Below are 26,898 nucleotides of genomic sequence, written 5' to 3' on the forward strand. Positions count from 1 at the left end.
CCGAATCGGAATACTCTGTCTCATCGTCGATCATTCGTCCACGAGTAATGCTTTATGGATCATATATTTTGGCGAGAATTTGTAATGATCCCGTTAAAGACACGCTCATTAGACTTTTTTACCACGCAGATGTTATTTCATCGATCTCATGCACAAATTTGGTAAAGTAAAGCAAGCATCCAAATATCGAATGTCGGACCGCTGCAGGGCGGCATTAGAAAGTATATGAGCTTAACAAAAAGTGCATGGGACGATTGTTCAAATAATATTCGTGAAGGCCTAGGATCATAAATCATGTGATCAGTCAACTACAGGCGACATTATAACTACCCAGCTCACTGTCCAACTCCTTGATCTCCACTTATGTGGTGCGCAGATCTCCTGCTGACTACGGCAATCGCTAATGTCTTCTCAGTCATTCTGTCTGGGCACACTGGCTAGGCAAACTCGCCGCAATCCACGACCAACGGGCACCTGGAGATATATTTGTCAGCGCATGCAGCTACCACATGTTAGCTAATGACGACCCAGGACTTCCGTACGTACGCGCACGGCAAGTGGGTGGTAAACACGGATTGACGAAGCCTTTAAATGAAAGCCATTAACTGTGTTTAAATATGCTAACTACAGACACGTATCGAGCTTTGTTTAGCTTGCCAATGCGTGTTCTCGCAACACCCATGATGTAGCCCGGCTGCTGCTAACCAAAAGTCTGTTTGGTTGCGGCAACCTAATGCTGGTCTCATATGCATAAGCCATTAAACAGTATGCTATATCAAACATTATTGTGGAATAAACGCAAGCCGGACGAATCAACGCACGTAATGAGAGTGTTCCAAATGTTTAATTGGCATCATGTAGCCAAGATAGCATGTAGACAGCCTCGATGTGCATACACACCTGATGACAAATCAACTTGTCAATGTCGAATAGGCAACCGCCATTCTTTCCGATACTTGTACTACAGCACTTGTGGGCACGCTGTAAAGATGGCATGCAGCTAGTCACGTTTGGAACCGTTTGGTTTTCGTTTGCGCCGGACCTGTCTTCCGCCTGCACAGACAGCGGCAGCAACACTTGCCCAGTGCCACGAGCAGCTTCAGCACCAGCACCAGTACTGCCAGCAGGAAGGCGACCACGTCGAGCGAGTAGTACTGGAAGAAGTTGAGGTCGGCGCCCACCGACCTGAGGTGCGGCGCGCCGCCGTGCCGGATCACGTGCTCCACCCAGTGCACGGCCAGGTCACGGGGCGGCACCGGCTGAGAGGCCAGCAGCTCCTGGCGGTAGCGGGACGCCGCCCGGTGCCCGGCAGACATGGCGGAGCGGATGGCCGCCTGCAGCGTCTCGGACGTCAGGCTCTCCCACGTCAGGATCTCCGGCCACGCCAAGATCAACAGCGTGAGCCGCGTTACAATGCTGGTCTACCGTCACTGGCATGGCCACCATGGGAACGCCATGACAGAGAGCTTCCAGAACGCTGGCAAAGCCGCCGTGCGAGATGAACAGCCTGCACTTGCTGTCACCCAGGATGTCCTGCTGTGGCAGCCACTTGGACGGCAGGATGTTGGCCGGTATGTTGGTGCGGTCTGTGGTGTCCCACTTGAGCAGGACCTTGAACGGCATCGCACCGAGGGCGTTGAGCACAGCCGAGCGTTGGCCCGCAGACATGTCCTGAGGACGTACCACGGAGCCCAGACTGAAGAATATGTACTCTGAGTCGCCGAGGAAGCTGGTCAACTCCTTGGACAGGGGCTTCGCGTCCGCACAATGCAGTCCACCCACCTCGATGACATTGGGCAGCAAGCGGCTTGTGGTAGTCGATCATTGGGTTGCTGTTGAGTAAGGACAAGGCTGGCATTGCGTTCGATCTCCCTGGCTGGAGGAATCACGCCATCGCCGAACTTTCTGCAACCATTTTGTCCGCATACCTTGCGTACACGATGTTGGGTGCGGAGTGCAAAAGACGTACCCCAGGAATGTTTTTGACGCGTTCCATAAAACTCATCTGGTCAGTTGACGCAGTGAGTGGAAGAGGTTGAAGAGCAGGAAGCGTCGGTGAGCCCAACACACTTGTCATAACTGGATAGTAAGAGATCGGAGATATCAGAATGAATGGTGCCTTGAGCAGATGTGCCATGAAATAGAAAGGGTAACCGAGCGGACCAAACATGACCAGGTCGAATTTCTCTTTCAAAAGCTCATCGACCTCCTTGCTCGCTAATGTGGCACGTGGACCCTCAGACATGAATGTTGCGTACTGCTTAAATCCAGCCTGGATGCCTTTTTCATTCATCTTAAACATGTTCGGCATGTTTTCGTCCGCATACAGCGTCGCAAGTTCATCCGGTACAACCTCCTTGATGCCTTTGACAGGAGTTGAAGGCTTGAACCCGTTGAAGAACACCACTTCATGGCCTCGGGAATTGAGAGCAGTGCCCAATCCGTAGAATACGACTCTTTAGAGATTTCGCACCGATGGGTGAAGAACATCAGAATGCGGGCACTCTCGACACCGAAGACGGCGCAGAAGAGCAGCAGCAGAGCTCTCACACGAGACGCCTGAAAAGATCCAACACATGGCAGGTGAAGACGGCTGTGATGAATATGATAGGATATCAAGCGCAGACTTACTACTCTATGGCGAAAGATATTCCACATGAGACACATGAGGTTAGTCCAAGAGACGACCGCCGTACGCAGGTAAGACGGCGTTTCCGTGGGTTTTCTCATGGAGTTTCCGTGGGACCAAACCGTGTGCACGTTTCCGTTGGGGCGTTAGGCGCGAGTTATTTGGCATTGCCACAAATGTGTGACCGCAACGTCCAAAAAAGGCAGCGTTCTGTTGACTCATAACTGAGCTAGATCTGTGAAAGACCTGACGTGTTGGTAACATTGCATGACTAGCAACCAGACATAAGTGCAACGCTAGGGAATCAAAACCCGTCCTCATTTATCACCCTTTCTCACAGTCCACATAAAACTCCCATCCCCTTCGTTGTGTTATGTGAGTTACGATGCCCAAAACAGAAACAACCGCGCATAATCAAATGAAAAATGTTATCACATGCGCTTATGCACGTGCGGCACGTAACGTGAGCAATTCCGCCAGCTTTGACTCCCTTGATCTTCGTGTTACAACGTTAAGGCCATGCCAAACACAGGTTGCTTTTGCGCTCGACTGTAGATACCTTACAGGCCGAGGATGTTAACAGCAGTTTTAGTCACGTTTGCTGGGCTGATGCAAACGTGGACTTGATCTGTTTAGACCAGGCGTTTTTCTCTAGTATTTATGGGGCGGTGGCTCCATCGAACGATGCCAAGGTCTGATTCGCTCTCACCCACCCAGTGACCAGATTCGTCAGCTTCACGGAGTACACCAACACCAACTCCACGGAGTACGCAGACCTGTGGGTAGACTTATTTTGTGGTTTTCGGTGCCTAGGTCTTCACCTTTGCTCAAAACAAAGCCAAACAAGGTCAAACTCTACATCGGGGCCCGAAATGTCTCCAGACCTTCCGATATAACCACCTTTAACCTAGATATGTTTCAAAATATTATTGACCTGGGACATTGTAAATGTAAAAAGACAAAATACAACAAGCTTGCTTGTATTCAACGTGAGCTTTCGGACAATTTATGCCGTCTGCAGCCTTAGTCAATGATATTCATGAAAACAAATTTTGGTCGCATCATGAAAAAAGCTTGAAGTAACATGGCCACCTAATTTGCCCACCCATATTATTCAACAAAACAAGAATAGATGACCGGTATTTACATTTCACACGCAGATAAACGATGCAAACCGTTACGAAGAATACATGCGACGCACCCACAATTTCGATACGATTTCAGCTCATTCTTCTGAATGTTACGATGCTACATGACAGCTAACTGTCACGGCGCATACCTCTTAAACGTGTGCATAGTCATTCCACACTTCGGAATCGATTCAATAATGGCGCATATGACATCGCAACAGTAAAACAAGATAACACAAAGGTGCACAAGTGCTCTGGCCCCAGGCCTGTTATCACGTCCCATATTACGCAAGGCCCCTGACCGACTGCTCTTTTTCTGTTCTAGTCCTGGCATTTCAAATTCGATTTCCAATCGCTATCGTTACCCCGGTTTTGCATTCCATAGTTTGTCTCTGGTTGTTCTAGAAATGAAAAATACCCTCCTTATCTTTCTTTTTCTCCAGTTGTCTTATAATGCAAATTCCCCCCGCTCTCCTCTCACGCGCTGCGATAACTCGTATCCAGAACGTGCCTTCGATAAGCCAGAATGGTTTATATCTGCGTTTTATATCGCTCGCTGGTGTTCATCCCTTCTGGTCTTTAAGCTTCCACGCGTCTCTACCTCATAAACCTTGCTGCATTCGCATATGTATCGGTGAGTTATTTCTACCTTTTGGTCCGCTTTAACTTGACTTTGGGCCGCACTAGGTAACTTTTAAGGTTTGCATACGGTTTGGTGGCTACACGAGCGTGTGGTTTTAAAAGCTGCGTTGCCTTCTGCTACTCCTTTCACGTAAGATAAAGTCACGAAGGGTCGATTGTCTCCTGATGCGTTTTATGTTCTTACATGATTACGTTTTTGCCAAACTTTTAAAGAAATGTTTTGCGTACTTATTGAGTTTCAAAGCTTCGTTGATGTACCTAGCCTCTTTCCAATTTCTGTCGGGCCCTTAATGAAAATATTTACGTTCGTTGTGCGGGCGATCTAACCACTGACTCGTGTTGATTGCTGTGATGTGGCATGAATTCCAAATGCTTTTTCGTATGGCCCATCTTCCTAAACACTTTTGTGCTAATACTGCTGTCTCCTGATCATGACATTAACATGTTGGGGAAAGCAAGAGAGTCATTCGCCTCCATCGCTTTGGTGAATTTGATACCTAGGCACGCGTCGTTCCAGTGCCCAGGGATTGCTCTGGAACATGGTGCTCTTTTAAAACGGCAGTCATGTCGTCTACAACATCCCCCATTATTTGACCTAATGAGGAAAAGTGTCCAAAGCCTGTCGTTCCAGATTATCCACAAACGAAGTGGTTACCACCATGCTGACAGCAATTCCTACCGCCGTAAAATCGCCGTTTATCTGCAAGTAGGTGGTAGCAAGGCCAGTGTTTAAAAACCGAGTATTGCCGTTTACTTTCATCTCGGCTGGTACTTTACGATTCTATTCTCGCTGCTCATCTCGTGGATTAATCGTGCTATCGTTTCGCAAGCCTTTTCAGGGGGAATCGATGCGAAAAGGCACACTGCATCACATACCATAGCTTCATCTGCCACTATCTTCAGGGTGTGAATGAAAGCACCAAAGTCTTTGGAGTCTTTGATATAGTGCTCTGTGTAATGAGGAGTCCCATAGAGGGCGATAGGTCAGGCAATTTGCACACGCGTGCGTTATCTTGCTTTGTCGTTGCATCATGCCGTATGCGTTGCTGCTCAATCGGTTCCGAAATGTGGGACGACTATCCACACATTTATAAGGTATGTGCAGCGACGCTTAGCTGTCATGTGACGTGGAAACATTCAGAGGAAACGTATCAAAATCGTATCGAAATTTGAGAGTGTAGCATGTGCTCTTTGTCAACAGTTTGCACAATTTGCCTGCGGATGCATGTAAAACGGGTTATCTTATATACTTTTGTTACCTAAGATGGATGGGTACATTAGATTGCGTGTGAATTTCTAGGTTTTTCTTGCTGCACACCCAGATCTACTCTTCTGAATATCGTTTTCTGACCAAGGCTGAAGAAGGGATAGAGGTTTTCTCGAAAGCTCTCGTTAAATACAAGCAGGCTGGTTGGAATTTTATCTTTTCAGATTTAACCTAGATGCCTCTTCCAAGCAAAAGTTTGCTGATATTTATTGCAGGTTTATTAACTTGCTTGCCCTCCTGAGGGTCACGGTAACAACAAGAACCCACGAGGTTGTTTTGACCTTTTAAATTAAATAAGCTTCCAGGATTACGCGACGTCGTATGTTCCAAAATATATAGAGTTGATCGGTGTCATTTTAAGTTGTTGACCTCTTCTAGCTACCCTGAGGTCCGGACGAGATGTACGTTGACATCCATGTGATCAAGAATTTTGAAATGGACGTTGACAATTATGCCCTCATGCAAGTTATCCAATTACAACGCAGTTAAGTTTTGCTCATTGCTTGACATTAACAAGTGACCCACAGCCAATGGAACTTATCATAACTGTAAATTAAATCGTCTATCTAAGAAACCACTTTAAAGATGAATTGCTCCATCTCATAATCCGTTGTTGCATGGGATTAGACAATTCCTTAGGATATATTGTCGCTGACAGCATGATTTGACTTTCACATCCCAAAAGTCACCAACCTTTCAATGTACGTCCTAAGTTTCGTCACCAAAAGTCGGATATTCAATTGCCTGCGACTATATAAAGTTTAACTCGGCTTCACCGGACTATTCGGAGGTTATTGTGAGATAATCTTCCGAGGACAGGGGAAAATTACCTCCATTACCCCAGTGCTGGTTAATGCTCGTGGTAACACGACACCGTACTTCGGAACAGCACCAGAATACGACGCACGTACCATGTTTGAAGACGATGCTCCATCTCACTGTCGTCGCCAGGTGTCACATCGCGTCTGTAGCGCGATAACGAGGACGCCTGATGCCGATAGCGCATGCGCAGTGTGAACAGTGGAACGGGACGGCGTCGCGATGAGACGGTACATTGGCGCGTTTCGTACGTAAGAAGTCACATGGCAGGGTTGCGATTCTGTACTTTTGCTACCTGTATGAACGTTATGGTTTGCCTTGAACAGACGTTTTCTCGAGAAACGAAAATGGCACTTTCGTTTTGTTTATGAATCATCCATCATCATATGAATCACCAATCATCAATCATCAATCAAACCAGTAGATTATTATTTTTGTTTGATACCAATGGAAAAAACAGTACTAAAGTAACTGTAACAACGCGACCATGTTTCGAGAAAAATGAGGGATATGTCCCCCGCCCAGCGGACCCATGCCGACACGTCATCCCATCCAGCAGTGTCCAGCCTTGGGAGTAATCGATCCTTGCCAACAAACGCTGATGACCTGTCCCAAACTGCACTCGCAGCCAACCGCTTCGGTGCGTGCGATCGGCGGCTACCGTTATTTGAAATGGCTTTTAGGTGGACATCAAGTGTGTTCCAGAAAATGACAAACACTTTGTGGTTGATCCCGAGAAAATATGGCAAGCTAGGCACGCAGCACGCTAACAAGAGGGCACCGAGCGTGCAAACAGTGTGTTTGGCGTGAAAGCACGCGAGCGTTTCGAAAGTTTACTGTACATCATGTAAATAAAATACCATGTCAACAGACTCGACCTGCGAACACACCCCATGACAAATAAACGTATTGATGCCGAAAAGGCAATCGTCATTCTTTCAGATACTAGAACTACAGCACTTGTGGGCACGCTGTAAAGATGGCATGCAGCTAGTCACGTTTGAACCGTTTGGTTTTCGTTTGCGCCGGACCTGTCTTCCGCCTGCACAGACAGCGGCAGCAACACTTGCCCAGTGCCACGAGCAGCTTTAGCACCAGCATCAGTACTGCCAGCAGGAAGGCGACCACGTCGAGCGAGTAGTACTGGAAGAAGTTGAGGTCGGCGCCCACCGACCTGAGGTGCGGCGCGCCGCCGTGCCGGATCACGTGCTCCACCCAGTGCACGGCCAGGTCACGGGGCGGCACCGGCTGAGAAGCCAGCAGCTCCTGGCGGTAGCGGGACGCCGCCCGGTGCCCGGCAGACATGGCGGAGCGGATGGCCGCCTGCAGCGTTTCGGACGTCAGGCTCTCCCACGTCAGGATCTCCGCCACGCCAAGATCAACAGCGTGAGCCGCGTTACAATGCTGGTCTACCGTCACTGGCATGGCCACCATGGGAACGCCATGACAGAGAGCTTCCAGAACGCTGGCAAAGCCGCCGTGCGAGATGAACAGCCTGCACTTTCTGTCACCCAGGATGTCCTGCTGTGGCAGCCACTTGGACGGCAGGATGTTGGCCGGTATGTTGGTGCGGTCTGTGGTGTCCCACTTGAGCAGGACCTTGAACGGCATCGCACCGAGGGCGTTGAGCACAGCCGAGCGTTGGCCCGCAGACATGTCCTGAGGACGTACCACGGAGCCCAGACTGAAGAATATGTACTCTGAGTCGCCGAGGAAGCTGGTCAGCTCCTTGGACAGGGGCTTCGCGTCCGCACAATGCAGTCCACCCACCTCGATGACATTGGGCAGCAGCGGCTTGTGGTAGTCGATCATTGGGTTGCTGTTGAGAAGGACAAGGCTGGCATTGCGTTCGATCTCCCTGGCTGGAGGAATCACGCCATCGCCGAACTTTTCTGCAACCATTTTGTCCGCATACCTTGCGTACACGATGTTGGGTGCGGAGTGCAAAAAGACGTACCCCAGGATGTTTTTGACGCGTTCCATAAAACTCATCTGGTCAGTTGACGCAGTGAGTGGAAGAGGTTGAAGAGCAGGAAGCGTCGGTGAGCCCAACACACTTGTCATAACTGGATAGTAAGAGATCGGAGATATCAGAATGAATGGTGCTTTGAGCAGATGTGCCATGAAATAGAAAGGGTAACCGAGCGGACCAAACATGACCAGGTCGAATTTCTCTTTCAAAAGCTCATCGACCTCCTTGCTCGCTAATGTGGCACGTGGACCCTCAGACATGAATGTTGCGTACTGCTTAAATCCAGCCTGGATGCCTTTTTCATTCATCTTAAACATGTTCGGCATGTTTTCGTCCGCATACAGCGTCGCAAGTTCATCCGGTACAACCTCCTTGATGCCTTTGACAGGAGTTGAAGGCTTGAACCCGTTGAAGAACACCACTTCATGGCCTCGGGAATTGAGAGCAGTGCCCAATCCGTAGAATACGCCCTTTAGAGATTTCGCTCCGATGGGTGAGAACATCAAAATGCGGGCACTCTCGACACCGAAGACGGCGCAGAAGAGCAGCAGCAGAGCTCTCCCAGGAGACGCCTGAAAAGATCCAACACATGGCAGGTGAAGACGGCTGTGATGATTATGATAGATGTCAAGCGCAGACTACTACTCTATGGCGTAAGATATTCCACATGAGACACATGAGATTAGTCCAAGAGTCGATCGCCGTACGCAGGCTAGACGGCGTTTCCGTGGGTTTTCTCATGGAGTTTCCGTGAGACAAAACCGTACGCACGTTTCCGTTGGGGCGCTAGCGCGAGTTATTTGGCATTGCCAAAATGTGTGAACGCAACGTCCAAAAAAGGTAGCGTTCTGTTGGCTCATAACTGAGCTAGAACTGTGAAAGACTGACGTGTTGGTAACATTGGAAACCTCAGCCAGACATGAGTGCAACGCTAGGGAGTCAAAAAAGCTCTCCTCCTCTGTCACCCTTTCTTACAGTCCACATAAAACTCCCATCCCCTTCCGTGTGTTATGTGAGTTATGAATGGCCCAAAACAGAAACAACCGCACATAACCAAAATAAAAAGCTATCATATGCGCCTATGCATGCGCGGCACGTAACGTTAGCATTTCCGCCAGCCTTAACTCCCTTGATCTTCGTGTTACAACGTTAAGGCCATATCAAACACAGGTTGCTTTTGCGCTCGACTGTAGATACCTTACAGGCCGAGGATGTTAACAGCAGTTTTTAGTCACATTTGCTGGGCTGATGCAAACGTGGACTTGATCTGTTTAGACCAGGCGTTTTTTCTCTAGTATTTATGGGGCGGTGGCTCCATCGAACGATGCCAAGGTCTGATTCGCTCTCACCCACCCAGTGACCAGATTCGTCAGCTTCACGGAGTACACCAACACCAACTCCACGGAGTACGCAGACCTGTGGGTAGACTTATTTTGTGGTTTTCGGTGCCTAGGTCTTCACCTTTGCTCAAAACAAAGCCAAACAAGGTCAAACTCTACATCGGGGCCCGAAATGTCTCCAGACCTTCCGATATAACCACCTTTAACCTAGATATGTTTCAAAATATTATTGACCTGGGACATTGTAAATGTAAAAAGACAAAATACAACAAGCTTGCTTGTATTCAACGTGAGCTTTCGGGACAATTTATGCCGTCTGCAGCCTTAGTCAATGATATTCATGAAAACAGATTTTGGTCGCATCATGAAAAAAGCTCGAAGTAACATGCCACCTAATTTACCCACTCCTATTATGCAACAAAACAAAGATAGATGACCGGTTTTACATTTCACACGCAGATAAACAATGCAAACCGTTAATGAAGAATACATGCGACGCACCCACAATTTCGATACGATTTCAGCTCATTCTTCTGAATGTTACGATGCTACATGACAGCTAACTGTCACGGCGCATACCTCTTAAACGTGTGCATAGTCATTCCACACTTCGGAATCGATTCAATAATGGCGCATATGACATCGCAACAGTAAACAAGATAACACAAAGGTGCACAAGTGCTCTGGCCCCAGGCCTGTTATCATGTCCCATATTACGCAAGGCCCCTGACCGACTGCTCTTTTTTCTGTTCTAGTCCTGGCATTTCAAAATTCGATTTCCAATCGCTATCGTTACCCCCGGTTTTGCATTCCAAAGTTTGTCTCTGGTTGTTCTAGAAATGAAAATACCCTCCTTAATCTTTCTTTTTCTCCAGTTGTCTTATAATGCAAAATTCCCCCCGCTCTCCTCTCACGCGCTGCGATAACTCGTATCCAGAACGTGCTTCGATAAGCCAGAATGGTTTATATCTGCGTTTTATATCGCTCGCTGGTGTTCATCCCTTCTGGTCTTTAAGCTTCCACGCGTCTCTACCTCATAAACCTTGCTGCATTCGCATATGTATCGGTGAGTTATTTCTACCTTTTGGTCCGCTTTAACTTTACTTTGGGCCGCACTAGGTAACTTTTAAGGTTTGCATACGGTTTGGTGGCTACACGAGCGTGTGGTTTTAAAAGATGCGTTGCCTTCTGCTACTCCTTTCATGTAAGATAAAGTACGAAGGGCCGATTGTCTTCTGATGCGTTTTATGTTCTTACATGATTACGTTTTTGCCAAACTTTTAAAGAAATGTTTTGCGCACTTATTGAGTTCCAAAGCTTCGTTGATGTACCTAGCCTCTTTCCAATTTCTGTCGGGCCTTAATGAAAATATTTACGTTCGTTGTGCGGGCGATCTAACCACTGACTCGTGTTGATTGCTGCGATGTGGCATGAATTCCAAATGCTTTTTCGTATGGCCCATCTTCCTAAACACTTTTGTGCTAATACTGCTGTCTCCTGATCATGACATTAACATGTTGGGGAAAGCAAGAGAGTCATTCGCCTCCATCGCTTTGGTGAATTTGATACCTAGGCACGCGTCGTTCCAGTGCCCAGGGATAGCTCTGGAACATGGTGCTCTTTTAAAACGGCAGTCATGTCGTCTACAACATCCCCCATAATTTGACCTAATGAGGAAAAGTGTCCAAAGCCTGTCGTTCCAGATTATCCACAAACGAAGTGGTTACCACCATGCTGACAGCAATTCCTACCGCCGTAAAATCGCCGTTTATCTGCAAGTAGGTGGTAGCAAGGCCAGTGCGTAAAAAACGAGTATTACCGTTTACTTTCATCTCGGCTGGTACTTTGCGATTCTATTCTCGCTGCTCATCTCGTGGATTAGTCGTGCTATCGTTTCGCAAGCCTTTTCAGGGGGAATCGATGCGAAAAGGCACACTGCATCACATACCATAGCTTCATCTGCCACTATCTTCAAGGTGTGAATGAAAGCACCAAAGTCTTTGGAGTGCTTTGATATACTGCTCTGTGTAATGAGGAGTCCCGATAGAGGGCGATAGGTCAGGCAATTTGCACACGCGTGCGTTATCTTGCTTTGTCGTTGCATCATGCCGTATGCGTTGCTGCTCAATCGGTTCCGAAATGTGGAACGACTATCCACACGTTTAAAAGGTATGTGCAGCGACACTTAGCTGTCATGTGACGTGGAAACATTCAGAGGAAACGCATCAAAATCGTATCGAAATTTGGGAGTGTATTGCATGCGCTCTTTGTCAACAGTTTGCACAATTTACCTGCGGATGAATGTAAAACGGGTTATCTTATATACTTTTGTCACCTAAGAGGGATGGGCACATTAGATTGCGTGTGAATTTCTAGGTTTTTTTCTTGAAGCACACCCAGATCTACTCTTCTGAATATCGTTTTCTGACCAAGGCTGAAGAAGGGATAGAGGTTTTCTCGAAAGCTCTCGTTAAATACAAGCAGGCTGGTTGGAATTTTATCTTTTCAGATTTAACCTAGATGCCTCTTCCAAGCAAAAGTTTGCTGACATTTATTGCAGGTTTATTAACTTGCTTGCCCTCCTGAGGGTCACGGTAACAACAAGAACCCACGAGGTTGTTTTGATCTTTTCAAATCGAATAAGCTTCAAGGATTACGCTAGGTGGTATGTTCCAAAATGTATAGAGTTAATCGGTGTCATTTTAGGTCGTTAACCTCTTCTAGCTACCCTGAGGTCCAGACGAGATGTACGGTGAGGTCTATGTGATCAAGAAATTTGAAATGGACGTTGACAATTATCCCCTCATGCAAGTTGTCCAGTTAAAAAGACTGTTAAGTTTTGCCCATTGCTTGACATTAACAACTGACCCACAGCCAATGGAATTTATCATAACTGTTAATTAAATTGTGTATCTAAGAAATCATTTCAAAGATGAATTGCTCCGTCTCATAATCCGCTGTTGCGTGGGATTGGACAATTCCTTAGTTTATTGTCGCTGACAGCATGATTTGACTTTCACATCCCAAAGGTCAGCAACCTTTCAAGGTACGTCTAACTTTAGTGCCAAGAAATCGGATATTCCATTGCCTGCGACTATGCAAAGTTTAACTCGGCTTCGCCGGGCTATTCGGAAGTTACTGTAGAAAATTTCGAGGACAGGGAAAAATTACCTCCATTACCCCAGTGCTGGTTAATGCTCGTGGTAACACGACACCGTACTTCGGAACAACACCAGAATACGACGCACGTACCATGTTTGGAAGCCGATGTCCGTCTCACTGTCGTCGCCAGGTGTCACATCGCGTCTGTAGCGCGATAACGAGGACGCCTGATGCCGATAGCGCATGCGCAGTGTGAACAGTGGAACGGGACGGAGTCCCGATGAGATGGCACATTGGCGCGCCTCGTACGTAAGGAGTCGCATAGTAGGGTTGCGATTCTGTACTTTTGCCACCTGTATGAACGTTATAGTGTGTCTTGAACAGACGTTTTCTCGAGAAACGAAACTGGCACTTTCATTTTGTTCATGAATCATTCAAACAAGTAGATTTTTATTTTTATTTAACACCAACGGAAAAAAACGGTACTAAAGTAACTGCAACAACGCGACCATGTTTTGAGAAAAATGAGGGATATGTCCACCGCCCAGCGGACCCATGCCGACACGTCATCCCACCCAGCAGTGTCCAGCCTTGGGAGTAATCGATCCTTGCCAACAAACGCTCATGACCTGACCCAAACCGCACTCGCAGCCAACCGCTTCGGTGCGTGCGATCGGCGGCTACCGTTATTTGAAATGGCTTTTAGGTGGACATCAAATGTGTTCCAGAAAATGACAAACACTTTGTGGTTGATCCCGAGAAAATATGGCGAGTTAACCACGCAGCTCGGTAAGCAAGAGGGCACCGAGCGTGCAAACAAGGTGTTTGGCGTGAGACCACGCGCATTGCAACTCAAATGAGATATATGCACGTACAATATAGTGTGTACATGCTGTGCGATGAAGTACACGATAGCATGCTAGGTAGTTAGGCCCACACCAAAAACGTTTTTGATGTGCTTCTGCCACCAAGAACAAACGCCCAGTAACACAAAAGGGTTAATTTTGCACCGGATAGCATAAGCTCCGCAACAGCAGCGTACCCCGCTTTCTCTCGAGCTATAGCAGCAGGCTTGCTAAGGATAAAAAATATACTAAGCATCCTCTCTAACATGCATCTTCCTGCATTATGGATCACAAACATAAAACCACACGTACGTTGCAGAAGGTGAACTGTGACGCAGCAGTGGAAAATAGTTTGCACCATGATAATGAGCTTGTGAACTACTTCAAGGCCAGGTTTGAAGAGCATTGTAATAGTTTGATGTTGAATGTGAATAGGACTGAGTGTGTGAGCTGTTTTCACCTGCGTGACGCAGCAAATAGCTCATCTGTGATCGCAGTTGTCTGCAGTTGGACGTTACTATTCACTTCACAGTTGGAGGAAGAGGGGGAGCAGCATTGCTCGCCGTTCTCGCCACCGGCTTATCAGTGCGTGTATTGGGGATGAGTAGGAGACATCAGTTATTATCGGAAAACAATGCCGGTGCACGTGGGTGACAGCTCGCAATGAACGTGCGTAGTGCGCAGGCGTAACGTTGACTGTGAGGATTGCGGTCCGAACGTGATGACAAGCCGCAGGCTGCCGCTATCAGACGTGTTCGTTGATCAGAGTTTCTACATGCCTGGGCGTTGGCTGCACATGTCATGTTGCTCCGAATCGGAATACCTTGTCTCAACGTCGATCATTCGTCCACGAGTAATGCTTTATGGATCATATATTTTGGCGACAATTTGTAATGATCCCGTTAAAGACACGCTCATTAGACTTTTTTTACCACGCAGATGTAATTTCATCGATCTCATGCACAAATTTGGTAAAGCAAAGCAAGCATCCAAATATTAAATGTCAGACCGCTGCAGGGTGGCATTAGAAAGTGTATGAGCTTAAAAAAAGTGCATGGGACGATTGCTCAAATACTATTCGTGAAGGCCTGGATCATAAACCATGTGATCAGTCAACTAGAGGCGACATATAACACTACCCAGCTCACTGTCCAACTCCTTGATCTCCCACTTATGCGGTGCGCAGTCTCCTGCTGACTACGGCAATCGCTAATGTCTTCTCAGTCATTCTGTCTGGGCACACTGGCTAGGCACACTCGCCGCAATCCACGACCAACGGGCACTTGGAGATATATTTGTCAGCGCATGCAGCTACCACATGTAGCTAATGACGACCCAGGACTTCCGTACGCGCGCACGGCAAGTGGGTGGTAAACACGGATTGACGAAGCCTTTAAATGAAAGCCATTAACTGTGTTTAAAGTATGCTAACTACAGACACATATCGAGCTTTGCTTAGCTTGCCAATGCGTGTTCTCGCAACACCCATGATGTAGCCCGGCTGCTGCTAACCAAAAGTCTGTTTGGTTGCGGCAACCTAATGCTGGTCTCATATGCATAAAGCCATTAAACAGTATGCTATATCAAACATTATTGTGGAATAAACGCAAGCCGGACGAATCAACGCACGTAATGAGAGTGTTCCAAATGTTTAATTGGCATCATGTAGCCAAGATAGCATATAGACAGCCTCGATGTGCATACACACCTGATGACAAATCAACTTGTCAATGTCGAATAGGCAACCGCCATTCTTTCCGATACTTGTACTACAGCACTTGTGGGCACGCTGTAAAGATGGCATGCAGCTAGTCACGTTTGAACCGTTTGGTTTTCGTTTGCGCCGGACCTGTCTTCCGCCCGCACAGACAGCGGCAGCAACACTTGCCCAGTGCCACGAGCAGCTTCAGCACCAGCACCAGTACTGCCAGCAGGAAGGCGACCACGTCGAGCGAGTAGTACTTGGAAGAAGTTGAGGTCGGCGCCCACCGACCTGAGGTGCGGCGCGCCGCCGTGCCGGATCACGTGCTCCACCCAGTGCACGGCCAGGTCACGGGGCGGCACCGGCTGAGAGGCCAGCAGCTCCTGGCGGTAGCGGGACGCCGCCCGGTGCCCGGCAGACATGGCGGAGCGGATGGCCGCCTGCAGCGTCTCGGACGTCAGGCTCTCCCACGTCAGGATCTCCGCCACGCCAAGATCAACAGCGTGAGCCGCGTTACAATGCTGGTCTACCGTCACTGGCATGGCCACCATGGGAACGCCATGACAGAGAGCTTCCAGAACGCTGGCAAAGCCGCCGTGCGAGATGAACAGCCTGCACTTGCTGTCACCCAGGATGTCCTGCTGTGGCAGCCACTTGGACGGCAGGATGTTGGCCGGTATGTTGGTGCGGTCTGTGGTGTCCCACTTGAGCAGGACCTTGAACGGCATCGCACCGAGGGCGTTGAGCACAGCCGAGCGTTGGCCCGCAGACATGTCCTGAGGACGTACCACGGAGCCCAGACTGAAGAATATGTACTCTGAGTCGCCGAGGAAGCTGGTCAGCTCCTTGGACAGGGGCTTCGCGTCCGCACAATGCAGTCCACCCACCTCGATGACGTTGGGCAGCAGCGGCTTGTGGTAGTCGATCATTGGGTTGCTGTTGAGTAAGGACAAGGCTGGCATTGCGTTCGATCTCTCTGGCAGGAGGAATCACGCCATCGCCGAACTTCTCTGCAACCATTTTGTCCGCATACCTTGCGAAACACGATGCTGGGTGCGGAGTGCATAAAGACGTACCCCAGAATGTTTTTGACACGTTCCATAAAACCCATGTGGTCAGTTGACGCAGTGAGTGGAAGAGGTTGAAGAGCAGGAAGCGTCGGTGAAGCCCATCCCACTGGTCATAGCTGGATAGTAAGAGATCGGAGATATCAGAATGAATGGCGCCTTGAGCAGATGTGCCATGAAATAGAAAGGGTAACCGAGCGGACCAAACATGACCAGGTCGAATTTCTCTTTCAAAAGCTCATCGACCTCCTTGCTCGCTAATGTGGCACGTGGACCCTCAGACATGAATGTTGCGTACTGCTTAAATCCAGCCTGGATGCCCTTTTTCATTCATCTTAAACATGTTCGGCATGTTTTCGTCCGCATACAGCGTCGCAAGTTCATCCGGTACAACCTCCTTGATGCCTTTGACAGGAGTTGAAGGCTTGAACCCGTTAAGAACACCACTTCATGGCCTCGGGAATTGAGAGCAGTGCCCAATCCGTAGAATACGCCCTTTAGAGATTTCGCTCCGATGGGTGAGAACATCAAAATGCGGGCACTCTCGACACCGAAGACGGCGCAGAAGAGCAGCAGCAGAGCTCTCCCAGGAGACGCCTGAAAAGATCCAACACATGGCAGGTGAAGACGGCTGTGATGATCATGATAGATGTCAAGCGCAGACTACTACTCTATGGCGTAAGATATTCCACATGAGACACATGAGATTAGTCCAAGAGTCGAACGCCGTACGCAGGCTAGACGGCGTTTCCGTGGGTTTTCTCATGGAGTTTCCGTGAGACAAACCAGTACGCACGTTTCCGTTGGGGCGCTAGCGCGAGTTATTTGGCATTGCCAAAATGTGTGAACCGCAACGTCCAAAAAAGGTAGCGTTCTGTTGGCTCATAACTGAGCTAGAACTGTGAAAGACTGACGTCTTGGTAACATTGGAAACCTCAGCCAGACATGAGTGCAACGCTAGGGAGTCAAAAAAGCTCTCCTCCTCTGTCACCCTTTCTTACAGTCCACATAAAACTCCCATCCCCTTCCGTGTGTTATGTGAGTTATGAATGGCCCAAAACAGAAACAACCGCACATAACCAAAATAAAAAGGCTATCATATGCGCCTATGCATGTGCGGCACGTAACGTTAGCATTTCCGCCAGCCTTAACTCCCTTGATCTTCGTGTTACAACGTTAAGGCCATATCAAACACAGGTTGCTTTTGCGCTCGACTGTAGATACCTTACAGGCCGAGGATGTTAACAGCAGTTTTAGTCACGTTTGCTGGGCCGATGCAAACGTGGACTTGATCTGTTTAGACCAGGCGTTCTTTCTCTAGTATTTATGGGGCGGTGGCTCCATCGAACGATGCCAAGGTCTGATTCGCTCTCACCCACCCAGTGACCAGATTCGTCAGCTTCACGGAGTACACCAACACCAACTCCACGGAGTAGGCAGACCTGTGGGTAGACTTATTTTGTGGTTTTCGGTGCCTAGGTCTTCACCTTTGCTCAAAACAAAGCCAAACAAGGTCAAACTCTACATCGGGGCCCGAAATGTCTCCAGACCTTCCGATATAACCACCTTTAACCTAGATATGTTTCAAAATATTATTGGACCTGGGACATTGTAAATGTAAAAAGACAAAATACAACACGCTTGCTTGTATTCAACGTGAGCTTTCGAGACAATTTATGCCGTCTGCAGCCTTAGTCAATGATATTCATGAAAACAGATTTTGGTCGCATCACGAAAAGAGCTCGAAGTAACATGCCACCTAATTTACCCACTCCTATTATGCAACAAAACAAAGATAGATGACCGGTTTTACATTTCACACGCAGATAAACAATGCAAACCGTTAATGAAGAATACATGCGACGCACCCACAATTTCGATACGATTTCAGCTCATTCTTCTGAATGTTACGATGCTACATGACAGCTAACTGTCACGGCGCATACCTCTTAAACGTGTGCATAGTCATTCCACACTTCGGAATCGATTCAATAATGGCGCATATGACATCGCAACAGTAAAACAAGATAACACAAAGGTGCACAAGTGCTCTGGCCCCAGGCCTGTTATCACGTCCCATATTACGCAAGGCCCCTGACCGACTGCTCTTTTTCTGTTCTAGTCCTATCATTTCAAAATTATATTTCCAATCGCTATCGTTACCCCCGGTTTTGCATTCCAAGGTTTGTCTCTGGTTGTTCTAGAAATGAAAATACCCTCCTTAATCTTTCTTTTTCTCCAGTTTGTCTTATAATGCAAAATCGCTCCTGCTCTCCTCTCACGCGCTGCGATAACTCGTGTCCAGAACGTGCTTCGATAAGCCGGAATGGTTTATATCTGCGTTTTATATCGCTCACTGGTGTTCATCCCTTCTGGTCTTTAAGCTTCCACACGTCGCTACATCATTAACCTTGCTGCATTCGCATATGCATCGGTGAGTTATTTCTATCTTTTGGTCCGCTTTAAACTTGACTTTGTGCCGAGCTAGGTAACTTCTAAGGTTTGCATACGGTTTGGCGGCTACACGAGCGTGTGGCTTTAAAAGCCGCGTTGCCTTCTGCTACTCCTTTCACGTAAGGTAAAGTCACGAAGGGCCGATGTCTTCTGATGCGTTTTGTGTTCTTACATGATAACGCTTTTGCAAAACTTTTTAAAAAATGTTTTGCGTACTTATTGAATTTCAAAGCTTCGTTAATGTACCTAGCCTCTTTCCAATTTCTGTCGGGCCTTAATGAAAATATTTGCGCTCGTTGTGCGGGCGATCTAACCACTGACTCGTGTTGGTTGCTATGATGTGGCATGAATTGCATGTGCTTATTCGTATGGCCCACCTTCCTAAACACTTTTGTGCTAATACTGCTGTCTCCTGATCATGACATTAACATGTTAGGAAAAGCAAGAGAGTCATTCGCCTCCATCGCTTTGGTGAATTTGATACCTAGGCACGCGTCGTTCCAGTGCCCAGGGATAGCTCTGGAACATGGTGCTCTTTTAAAACGGCAGTCGTGTCGTCTACAACATCCTCCATAACTTGACCTAATGAGGAAAAGCGTCCAAAGCCTGTCGTTCCAGATTAGCCACAAACGAAGTGGTTACCACCATGCTGACAGCAATTCCTACCGCCGTAAAATCGCCGTTTATCTGCAAGTAGGTGGTAGCAAGGCCAGTGCGTAAAAACCGAGTATTACCGTTTACTTTCATCTCGGCTGGTACTTAACGATTCTATTCTCGCTGCTCTTCTCGTGGATTAGTCGTGCTATCGTTTCGCAAGCCTTTTCAGGGGGAATCGATGCGAAAAGGCACACTGCATCACATACCATAGCTTCATCTGCCACTATCTTCAGGGTGTGAATGAATGCACCAAAGTCTTTGGAGTCTTTGATATAGTGCTCTGTGTAATGAGGAGTCCCATAGAGGGCGATAGGTCAGACAAGTTGTACACGCGTGCGTTGTCTTGCTTTGTCGTTGCGTTATGCCGTATGCGTTGCTGCTCAATCGGTTCCGAAATGTGGGACGACTATCCACACATTTATAAGGTATGTGCAGCGACACTTAGCTGTCATGTGACGTGGAAACATTCAGAGGAAACGCATCAAAATCGTATCGAAATTTGAGAGTGTATGCATGTGCTCTTTGTCAACAGTTTGCACAATTTGCCTGCGGATGAATGTAAAACGGGTTATCTTATATACTTTTGTTACCTAAGATGGATGGGTACATTAGATTGCGTGTGAATTTCTAGGTTTTTTCTTGATGCACACCCAGATCTACTCTTCTGAATATCGCTTTCTGACCAAGGCTGAAGAAGGGATAGAGGTTTTCTCGAAAGCTCCCGTTAAATACAAGCAGCCTGGTTGGAATCCTATCTTTTCAGTTTTAACCTAGATACCTCTTCCAAGCAAAAGTTTACTGATATTCATTACAGGTTTATTAACTTACTTGCCCTGCTGAGGGTCACGGTAACAACAAGAACCCACGAGGTTGTTTTGACCTTTTAAATTAAATAAGCTTCCAGGATTACGCGACGTCGTATGTTCCAAAATATATAGAGTTGATCGGTGTCATTTTAAGTTGTTGACCTCTTCTAGCTACCCTGAGGTCCGGACGAGATGTACGTTGACATCCATGTGATCAAGAATTTTGAAATGGACGTTGACAATTATGCCCTCATGCAAGTTATCCAATTACAACGCAGTTAAGTTTTGCTCATTGCTTGACATTAACAAGTGACCCACAGCCAATGGAACTTATCATAACTGTAAATTAAATTGTCTATCTAAGAAACCACTTTAAAGATGAATTGCTCCATCTCATAATCCGTTGTTGCATGGGATTAGACAATTCCTTAGGATATATCGTCGCTGACAGCATGATTTGACTTTCACATCCCAAAAGTCACCAACCTTACAAGGTACGTCTAACTTTCGTCACCAAAAGTCGGATATTCAATTGCCTGCGACTATATAAAGTTTAACTCGGCTTCACCGGACTATTCGGAGGTTATTGTGAGATAATCTTCCGAGGACAGGGAAAAATTACCTCCATTACCCCAGTGCTGGTTATTGCTCGTGGCAACACGACACCGTACTTCGGAACAACACCAGAATACGACGCACGTACCATGTTTGAAGCCGATATTCCGTCTCACTGTCGTCGCCAGGTGTCACATCGCGTCTGTAGCGCGATAACGAGGACGCCTGATGCCGATAGCGCATGCGCAGTGTGAACAGCGGAACGGGACGGCGTCGCGATGAGACGGCACATTGGCGCGTTTCGTACGTAAGAAGTCACATAGCAGGGTTGCGATTCTGTACTTTTGCCACCTGTATGAACGTTATGGTTTGCCTTGAACAGACGTTTTCTCGAGAAACGAAAATGGCACTTTCGTTTTGTTTATGAATCATCCAAACCAGTAGATTATTATTTTTATTTGATACCAATGGAAAAAACAGTACTAAAGTAACTGTAACAACGCGACCATGTTTTGAGAAAAATGAGGGATATGTCCCCCGCCCAGCGGACCCATGCCGACACGTCATCCCACCCAGCAGTGTCCAGCCTTGGGAGTAATCGATCCTTGCCAACAAACGCTCATGACCTGACCCGAACTGCACTCGCAGCCAACCGCTTCGGTGCTTGCGATCGGCGGCTACCGTTATTTGAAATGGCTTTTAGGTGGACATCAAGTGTGGTCCAGAAAATGACAAACACTTTGTGGTTGATCCCGAGAAAATATGGCGAGCCAAACACGCAGCTCGGTAGCAAGAGGGCACCGAGCGTGCAAACGGGGCGTTTGGCGTGAGACCACGCGCATTGCACCTCAACTGAGATATATGCGAGCACAATACAGTGTGTACATGCTGTGCGATGAAGTACACGATAACGAACTAGGTAGTTAGGCCCACACCAAAAACGCTTTTGATATGCTTCTGCCACGGAGAACAAACGCCCGGTAACACAAAAGGGTTAATTGGCACCGGATAGCATAAGCTCGCAACAGCAGCGTACCCCGCTTTCTCTCGAGTATAGCAGCAGGCTTGCTAAGGATAGTAAATATACTAAACATCCTCCCTAACATGTATTTTCCTCCATTATGGATCACAAACATAAAACCACACGCACATTGCAGACGGTAAACTACGACACCGCAGTGCAAAATAGTTTGCACCATGATAATGAGCTCGTCAACTACTTCAAGGCCGGGTCTGATGAGCATCGTAACAGTTCGATGTTGAATGTGAATGGGTCTGAAGCGTAAAAGCTGTTTTCACCCGCGTGACGCAGCAGACAGTCCAGATGTGAGCTCAATTGTCTGCAGTTGGACGTTACTGTCCACCTCACAGTTGGAGGAAGAGAGAGAGCAGCATTGCTCGCCGCTCTCGCCACGGGCTTATCAGTGCGCGTATTGGGGGATGAGTAGGAGACATCAGTTATTATCGGAAAACAATGCCGGTGCACGTGGGTGACAGCTTCGCAATGAACGTGCGTAGTGCGCAGGCGTAACGTTGACTGTGAGGATTGCGGTCCGAACGTGATGACAAGCCGCAGGCTGCCGCTATCAGACGTGTCTGTTGATCAGAGTTTCTACATGCCTGGGCGTTGGCTGCACATGTCATGTTGCTCCGAATCGGAATACCTTGTCTCAACGTCGATCATTTGTCCACGAGTAATGCTTTATGGATCAAAGATTTTAGTGAGAATTTGTGAATGATCCCGTTAAAGATACGTTTATTAGACTTTTCTACCACGCAGGTGTTATTTCATCGATCTCATGCACAACTTTGGTAAAGCAAAGCAAGCATCCAAATATCAACTGCCAGACTGCTGCAGGGCGGCCTTAGAAAGTATATGAGCTTAACAAAAAGTGCATTGGACGATAGTTCAAACACTATTCGTGAAGGCCTGGATCATAAACCATGTGATCAGTCAACTACAGGCGACATATAACACTATCCAGCTTACTATCCAGCTCTTTGATCTGCACTTATCTGGTTCGCAGTCTCCTCCTGACAACGGCAATCGCTAATCTCTGCTCAGCCATTCTGGCTCGGCACACTGGCTAGGCAAACTCGCCGCAATCCACGACCACCAGACACTTAGAGATATATTTGTCAGCGCATGCAGCTACTACATGCAGCTTATGGCAGCCCAGGACTTGCGTACGGCGCGCGTGCCAACTGGGTGGTAAACACGCATTGACAACACCTTCAAATGAAAGCCTATTAACTATTTTTAAATATGCTAACTCAGACACGTATCGAACTTTGCTTAGCTTGCCAATGCGTGTTCTCGCAACACCCATGATGTAGCCCGGCTGCTGCTAACCAAAAGTCTGTTTGGTTGCGGCAACCTAATGCTGGTCTCATATGCACAAGCCAATAAACAGTATGCTATATTAAACATTATTGTGGAATAATACGCAAGCCGGACGAATCAACGCACATAATGAAGTGTTCCAAATGCTCAATTGACATGATGTAGACAAGATATCATGTAGACAGCCTCGACCTGCATACACACCTATGACAAATCAACGTGTCAATGTCGAATAGGCAGCCGCCATTCGTTCAGATACTTGTACTACAGCACTTGTGGGCACGCTGTAAAGATTGCATGCAGCTAGTCACGTTTGGACCGTTTGGTTTTCGTTTGGCGCCGGACCTGTCTTCCGCCTGCACAAGACAAGCGGCAGCAACACTTGCCCAGTGCCACGAACAGCTTTCAGCACCAGCATCCAGTACTGCCAGCAGGAAGGCGACCACGTCGAGCGAGTAGTACTGGAAGAAGTTGAGGTCGGCGCCCACCGACCTGAGGTGCGGCGCGCCGCCGTGCCGGATCACGTGCTCCACCCAGTGCACGGCCAGGTCACGGGGCGGCACCGGCAGAGAGGCCAGCAGCTCCTGGCGGTAGCGGGACGCCGCCCGGTGCCCGGCAGACATGGCGGAGCGGATGGCCGCCTGCAGCGTCTCGGACGTCAGGCTCTCCCACGTCAGGATCTCCGCCACGCCGAGATCAACAGCGTGAGCCGCGTTACAATGCTGGTCTACCGTTCACTGGCATGACCACCATGGGAACGCCATGACAGAGAGCTTCCAGAACGCTGGCGAAGCCGCCGTGTGAGATGAACAGCCTGCACTTGCTGTCACCCAGGATGTCCTGCTGTGGCAGCCACTTGGACGGCAGGATGTTGGCCGGTATGTTGGTGCGGTCTGTGGTGTCCCACTTGAGCAGGACCTTGAACGGCATCGCACCGAGGGCGTTGAGCACAGCCGAGCGTTGGCCCACAGACATGTCCTGAGGACGTACCACGGAGCCCAGACTGAAGAATATGTACTCTGAGTCGCCGAGGAAGCTGGTCAGCTCCTTGGACAGGGGCTTCGCGTCCGCACAATGCAGTCCACCCACCTCGATGACATTGGGCAGCAGCGGCTTGTGGTAGTCGATCATTGGGTTGCTGTTGAGAAGGACAAGGCTGGCATTGCGTTCGATCTCCCTGGCAGGAGGAATCACGCCATCGCCGAACTTTTCTGCAACCATTTTGTCCGCATACCTTGCGTACACGATGTTGGGTGCGGAGTGCAAAAAGACGTACCCCAGGATGTTTTTGACACGTTCCATAAAACTCATCTGATCAGTTGACGCAGTGAGTGGAAGAGGTTGAAGAGCAGGAAGCGTCGGTGAGCCCAACACACTTGTCATAACTGGATAGTAAGAGATCGGAGATATCAGAATGAATGGTGCTTTGAGCAGATGTGCCATGAAATAGAAAGGGTAACCGAGCGGACCAAACATGACCAGGTCGAATTTCTCTTTCAAAAGCTCATCGACCTCCTTGCTCGCTAATGTGGCACGTGGACCCTCAGACATGAATGTTGCGTACTGCTTAAATCCAGCCTGGATGCCTTTTTCATTCATCTTAAACATGTTCGGCATGTTTTCGTCCGCATACAGCGTCGCAAGTTCATCCGGTACAACCTCCCTGATGCCTTTGACAGGAGTTGAAGGCTTGAACCCGTTGAAGAACACCACTTCATGGCCTCGGGAATTGAGAGCAGTGCCCAATCCGTAGAATACACTCTTTTGAGATTTCCCACCGATGGGTAAGAACATCAGAATGCGGGCACTCTCGACACCGAAGACGGCGCAGAAGAGCAGCAGCAGAGCTCTCACACGAGACGCCTGAAAAGATCCAACACATGGCAGGTGAAGACGGCTGTGATGAATATGATGGATATCAAGCGCAGACTTCTACTCTATGGCGAAAGATATTCCACATGAGACACATGAGGTTAGTCCAAGAGACGACCGCCGTACGCAGGTAAGACGGCGTTTCCGTGGGTTTTCTCATGGAGTTTCCGTGGGACCAAACCGTGTGCACGTTTCCGTTGGGGCGTTAGCGCGAGTTATTTGGCATTGCCAAAATGTGTGACCGCAACGTCCAAAAAAGGCAGCGTTCTGTTGACTCATAACTGAGCTAGATCTGTGAAAGACTGACGTGTTGGTAACATTGCATGACTAGCAACCAGACATAAGTGCAACGCTAGGGAATCAAAAACCCGTCCTCATTTATCACCCTTTCTCACAGTCCACATAAAACTCCCATCCCCTTCGTTGTGTTATGTGAGTTACGAATGGCCCAAAACAGAAACAACCGCGCATAATCAAAATGAAAAATGTTATCACATGCGCTTATGCACGTGCGGCACGTAACGTGAGCAATTCCGCCAGCTTTGACTCCCTTGATCTTCGTGTTACAACGTTAAGGCCATGCCAAACACAGGATGCATTTACGCTGTACTGTAGATACCTTTCAGGCCGAGGATGTTAACAGGAGTTTTTAGTCACATTTGCTGGGCTGATGCAAACGTCGACTTAATCTGTCTAGACCAGGTGCTCTTTCTCTAGTATTTGTGGGACGGTGGCTCCATCGAACGATGCAGAGGTCTTTTTCTCCCTCACCCACCCAGTGACCAACTTCGTCAGCTTCTAGGATGAATAAAACAATGTCGTGCAGCTTGATTGAAATTTGCCGGCCAACTTTGACGTTACGTGGAATACTTGAACTCCCGATCGATTTCCGGAACCGACACGTTGAATGGGCACCGACGCATCAAATGAATATTAACATGCGCTCGGGTGGTCGGCTGAATACGACGCGTTCGGACGGGGTCACTCTCACTCTCTGGGGTCTTAATAAGTGGCAGAGCTAGAAACACCAACTCCACAGAGCAGGCAGACCTGTGGGTAGACTTATTTTGTGGTTTTCTGTACTTCGGTCTTCACCTTTGCCTAAAACAAAGCCAAACAACACACCTATGGGTAAACTTACGTTGTGGTTTTGCGGTACCTAGGTCATCACCTTTGCCCAAAACAAAGCCAAACAAGGTCAAACTCTAGATCGGGGCCCGAAATGCCTTCACACCTCCCGATCTAACCAAATTTAACCTAGATATGTTTCAAAATATTATTGAGCTGGGACATCGTAAATGTAAAAAGATAAAATACAATGAGCTAGATGGTATTCAATGTGAGCTTCCGGGATAAGTTATGCCGTCTGCAGCCCTAGTCAATGATATTCATGAAAACAAATTTTGGTCGCACCATGAAAAAAGCTTGAAGTAACATGGCACCTAATTTGCCCACCCATATTATTCAACAAAACAAGAATGGATGACCGTATCTACATTTTACACGCAGATAAACGATGCAAACCGTTAACGAAGAATACATGCGACGCACCCACAATTTCGACACGATTTCGGCTCATTCTTCTGAATGTTACGATGCTACATGACAGCTAACTGTCACGGCGCATACCTCTTAAACGTGTGCATAGTCATTCCACACTTCGGAATCGATTCAATAATGGCGCATATGACATCG

General features: G+C 47.9%; 1 protein-coding gene and 1 pseudogene across 1 annotated transcript; both read right to left on the minus strand.

The window, feature by feature from the left end:
- Nucleotides 1-1,004: 1,004 nt before the first annotated feature.
- LOC119107716 (UDP-glucuronosyltransferase 1A1-like) lies at nucleotides 1,005-12,976 on the minus strand. Its single transcript, XM_037231262.1, is given in 6 exon segments — nucleotides 1,005-1,355; nucleotides 1,357-1,807; nucleotides 2,474-2,559; nucleotides 5,278-5,351; nucleotides 7,519-9,031; nucleotides 12,971-12,976. Coding segments are annotated over 6 exon segments (2,481 nt in total).
- A 2,578-nt stretch (nucleotides 12,977-15,554) lies between these two features.
- On the minus strand, nucleotides 15,555-24,972 carry LOC119107727 (UDP-glucuronosyltransferase 2B13-like; annotated as a pseudogene).
- Nucleotides 24,973-26,898: the final 1,926 nt, after the last annotated feature.

The sequence above is a fragment of the Pollicipes pollicipes genome, unplaced genomic scaffold, assembly GCF_011947565.3.
Source record: "Pollicipes pollicipes isolate AB1234 unplaced genomic scaffold, Ppol_2.1 Scaffold_2555;HRSCAF=2994_pilon_pilon_pilon, whole genome shotgun sequence".
NCBI classification, from domain to species: domain Eukaryota; kingdom Metazoa; phylum Arthropoda; class Thecostraca; order Pollicipedomorpha; family Pollicipedidae; genus Pollicipes; species Pollicipes pollicipes.